This window comes from Acanthisitta chloris, unplaced genomic scaffold, assembly GCF_000695815.1.
Source record: "Acanthisitta chloris isolate BGI_N310 unplaced genomic scaffold, ASM69581v1 scaffold31734, whole genome shotgun sequence".
NCBI lineage: Eukaryota > Metazoa > Chordata > Aves > Passeriformes > Acanthisittidae > Acanthisitta > Acanthisitta chloris.
The window spans coordinates 3,979-8,300 of NW_008670387.1; the positions used below are offsets into that span (position 1 = coordinate 3,979).

The window sequence follows — 4,322 nt, forward strand, 5'->3', positions numbered from 1 at the left end:
ATTTACTGTGCATTCCCTCTGCGCTATCTGCAGTGTGCAGATATCTGTAGCTCAGTTTAGTGTTGTGTTGCTGCGTTCATACTTTGTGCCTTTGCAAGAAATGGGGTTTGCCTCCTCGAAACCAGAGCTATGTGCTTCCATAGATGGACTAACCCCAGTTCTTCCAAAAGCATAAGCTGATGGAATGTACTTCTATGTGTACAGACTTGTGTGTGCATAACCTCAGTCCTTTTATAAATAACTGTAAAAAATTGGAATGTGCTTTCAGATAGTTAAGTGTTTTAATGGGGGAAACATGAAACTTAAAATGTGACTTATGTTTTCAGCCAAGCTGTGCTGGTGGACCGGACAATGTACATTGCAGGACAGATAGGTTTAGAACCTTCCACGGGGCAGCTCATCTCTGGAGGGGCAAAGGAGGAAACCAAGCAGGTAAGAAGTCTTCTAGCAATGAACTTGTACTGGAGTTGGCATAGTTAAACATGGACTTCTGAGAAACTGAGGAGATTAGAAAGCACATTTCACATTTTTCAGATGAGGGAAAAGCGGGGGGAAGTCATTCCATCCTAACCCTGTCATTTTTCCACTTGAACGACTTGCAGGTCAGGGGAGGAATCTGAGTTTCATGTAGAAAAGTAAGAAAGAATCAATGTCTGTAACAAAGGTTCAAACCCCAGTAAGACCCCTGGGAAAGATCAGGGTAAGATTTACTCCCTGAGCAGAAAAGAGGGTGTGAGGTAATAGGATGAGGTGGAGCTGCATCATGCATTTACATCTAATGAATGGATGGCTTTAATATTTGTGGTTTATTAGAATCTCCCTTTTATTAGTTTTTATTTTGGTCAGTTTTATTTTGACAGTTGAGGTGCAGCCAAGTTACATGTCATATTTACATGTTTACATAAATATAACCCAGCTGGTGGTTAAAAGATTTTTGTTTCATCTTTCATTAGGCTCTAAAAAACATGGGAGAAATCCTGAAAGCTGCAGGCTGTGACTATGGCAATGGTAAGTGCTGCTCTGATGGTGGCAAACAAGTGGTTGTTTTTACCTTAATTAAAATACCAAAAAAAATAATCAAAGGACCTTAAAAAAACAAACTGTTTGCTGAACATTCAGTTGTTATCAGTAGCTGGAAGAAACAAAAGGAATTGTGACTTTGGGTTGAAAAGTAAGATAAAAAGATTTTATATGCGTGTCTTTGCAATGGATATCAATGGAACACTGCTTTTCACCAGAAATTTCTGCCAGTGGTACTACTGTTTTAACTCCAAGTGGGGAAGCTCATGTATAGACAGACCTACATCTGACTACAGGCATTTTAAGTATCCTAGGCTTTGCTCCAGGTAAAAGCCGGTTTGTATCTATGGTGTTGTTACTCTAGACACTTCGAGCACTTTTTTTTTGGGGGGGAAAGGACTCTAATAGCGCAGCCAAATCAGGATTAATGCTGGCTTAGGCAGTTGTGGGTAAAAGACTTTAACATAGGCTGTATTTTCAGGCCTTTTATGGATGTTTTTTGGCAGCAGATATTACATATGATATAAGTTACTGCCAACAGTTGCTTACAACAGCTTTTTTATTGACCTGCTTGTCAGTTCTGTGCCTCTTGGAAGAATTTGACTTTTTCAGAGCTGGTCAGGAATGTCTTAATTCCTCAAAGTTTTATTACATACTAGGTGCTCAGATTTTTTTAAGTGGTTCTCTAGGTTGTAGCTCTAACAGAAATTTAGGAAATAAAAGCAAGAAATGTGCTAAAGGTTTTCAACTTTAGTATACAATTCAGAAGTCTAAAGTAACTGCAGTTCTGTAATTTCTAGTTGTGAAGACTACTGTTTTGATGGCAGACATGAAGGACTACAATGATATTAATGAAGTTTACAAACAATGTAAGTAGATACTTTGTTTCTGTTTCAGCAGTATGGCTCGTGGAACACATTATATTCATGGTAATCAAAGTGCTTTAAAGACTGATGTAGTTTCATATTCTTTGAAATTCCAGTAGAAATTTTTTTTTAATTTCATTTGCAAGCATCGGATCAAGCACAGCCTAATTTCTTTTGGATTTGTGTCCTACCATCCCATTAACTCACTGTCCTGCTATCCTTACAGATTGATCTTCCCAGCCTCTTTATCTCAACAGGTGCTCTGTTGTACCTAGAATACTACTACTTTAGGCAGCCTTCAAAGGCTTAATTCCTGCTCTTGTATCTCCATTTCTTAAAGTCTGTTTATATCTTTGAACAATTTGTGAGTTATTGTTATGGGACAGGGCTCATTCCTTATACAAGGATGAGCCATGCTGCTTCATTTGAGGAAAAAAACCCAAAGAACAATGCTTGGCTAACAAAACTGAATGTGGACTGAAATAGGTGATTCCAATGAGCCATATATTGTGCAGAAAAATTTGGAAGAATATGCATGTCAGTACCATATCTATATAGCTTTGCCTTTCAATTAGATAGCAACATCTGGTCTTGAATGAAGTCCTTTATTGATGAGCAATCACCAGTCTTCTGCATGCTGAAGTGGAATGTGTGTCGATAAGCAGGGTAGAAACAGACCAGCTGGATGCTTAGTTACTCCTTGCCTCCTACCTGTAGTTCAAGAAAGCAGTTGTTGCTGTTCTTAGAATGTGAGTTATCTCAGTGCAGGACTCTGAGGTTACCATTATTAAGAGCTTCGTGGTAACACTCACTAGTAAAACTTTCATTTAATTATGCAAATGCCTTGGAAATGTTTGAAGTCAGGTTGGATGGGGGTTTGGGTAGCCTTATCTAGTGAAAGATGGTTCTTGGCTGTGGCAGAAGGTGGATTGGACTATGTGATCTTTAAAGGTTCCTTCCAACCTGAACTATTCTATGCTTCTATAAATTCAGCTCTTACATCTTTACCAGTATCTTCCCCCTGCCTCATCCCCAGTTCTAATGTTTGTGAGTGCTGGGTCTAACGGGGCACAGAGGAATAGGTCAAGGGCCTATTTTACCTCTGTCTTCCTTTAATATGAGTAAGGTTGGACTCCTGCTGACTACATAAATCTGGGATTTTTGCTCATGATTCTTTCGGCAGGGGCCTGTTTCTCTCTTGCTGTGAAAGAGCCTTCTCCCCCTCCCTGGTATTTGCAACTGGATGATCACCATTCTGATTTAATCTTTCTTTTTCAGTCAAGTTGCTGTTAAACCCCTGCAGTGTTAGCATAGTGTGAGTTACTGCTGGCCACTAGATCACAACTGCAGCTGCCCTCTTGGTGATGAATGGTGTCTTGCTGAGATGTGAGAGCAGTCAGTGACCCAAACATACCAACAAGGGGGAAAACGATAGCTGGCACAGAAAACTATTTGTCTTGTATCCTTGAACCAGAAATTGTTCCAATGATTGCATTTTATACAGATTACTCTGGACTGTGTTTTGTCAAGCAAAGTTTAGTGATTGGTGGATGTTTCTGTTTAAATTACAGTTTTCAAGGCAAACTTCCCAGCCAGGGCAGCCTATCAAGTTGCTGCTTTGCCCAGAGTAAGTGTCACTTTTCTGACTATAAAACAAAAAGAATGTTGTGAAATATTTTACTTCTGAAGCATTCTGACAGCTTTTCTTATTCTGAAATAGCTTCAATTGCAATTATTTTAATGAAGACTTTTTATTTTTTCCTAATTATACCAGTCTTATCCCAACACATTATCAGAGGTCTGAATATGAGATATACATTTCTTTATGGTGAAAGATGGGTACAACACCAGAAATAAGGGGTTATGATACATGAGTTAAGCATAAAGTCAATTTTCAATATTAGTTACATTGCTAATTCAGTAATACAACTGTCAGAAGTATAGTCTCTCTCAAATGTCACTATGATCTTACAAGGTTGTGTTTTCCATCCAGTTGCATCATAAAACAGATACATTAAATTCCTAATATGTTTCTTCACTGTTTTGTCACAGGGGGCCCGAGTTGAGATTGAAGCTATTGCCATTCAAGGACCCCTCCAAGATGCTTCAGCCTGACTATAAGTGGAGACTGGACATCCCATGACAGCTTAGTTTTAGATTTAGTTAATACTTCTCCCTAACATCTGATTCCTACACTTGAAATCAGTAAACTTACCAAGGAAAGGTGCTTTCTTCTGGATTGGGGGCTTGGATTCTTGGAAACAGGAGCTGAAGCTATTGCCATTCAAGGACCCCTCCAAGATGCTTCAGCCTGACTATAAGTGGAGACTGGACATCCCATGACAGCTTAGTTTTAGATTTAGTTAATACTTCTCCCTAACATCTGATTCCTACACTTGAAATCAGTAAACTTACCAAGGAAAGGTGCTTTCTTCT

At 39.0% G+C, this 4,322-nt stretch overlaps 1 protein-coding gene across 1 annotated transcript; it reads left to right on the forward strand.

Moving 5' to 3' along the window:
- Window positions 1–329: 329 nt before the first annotated feature.
- On the forward strand, window positions 330–4,025 carry HRSP12 (heat-responsive protein 12). The gene is made up of 5 exons (XM_009073664.1): window positions 330–432; window positions 954–1,008; window positions 1,821–1,889; window positions 3,458–3,513; window positions 3,939–4,025. The coding sequence occupies exons 1-5, from the start codon at window positions 352–354 to the stop codon at window positions 3,999–4,001; spliced, it is 324 nt and encodes a 107-aa protein (XP_009071912.1). The 5' UTR covers window positions 330–351; the 3' UTR covers window positions 4,002–4,025.
- Window positions 4,026–4,322: the final 297 nt, after the last annotated feature.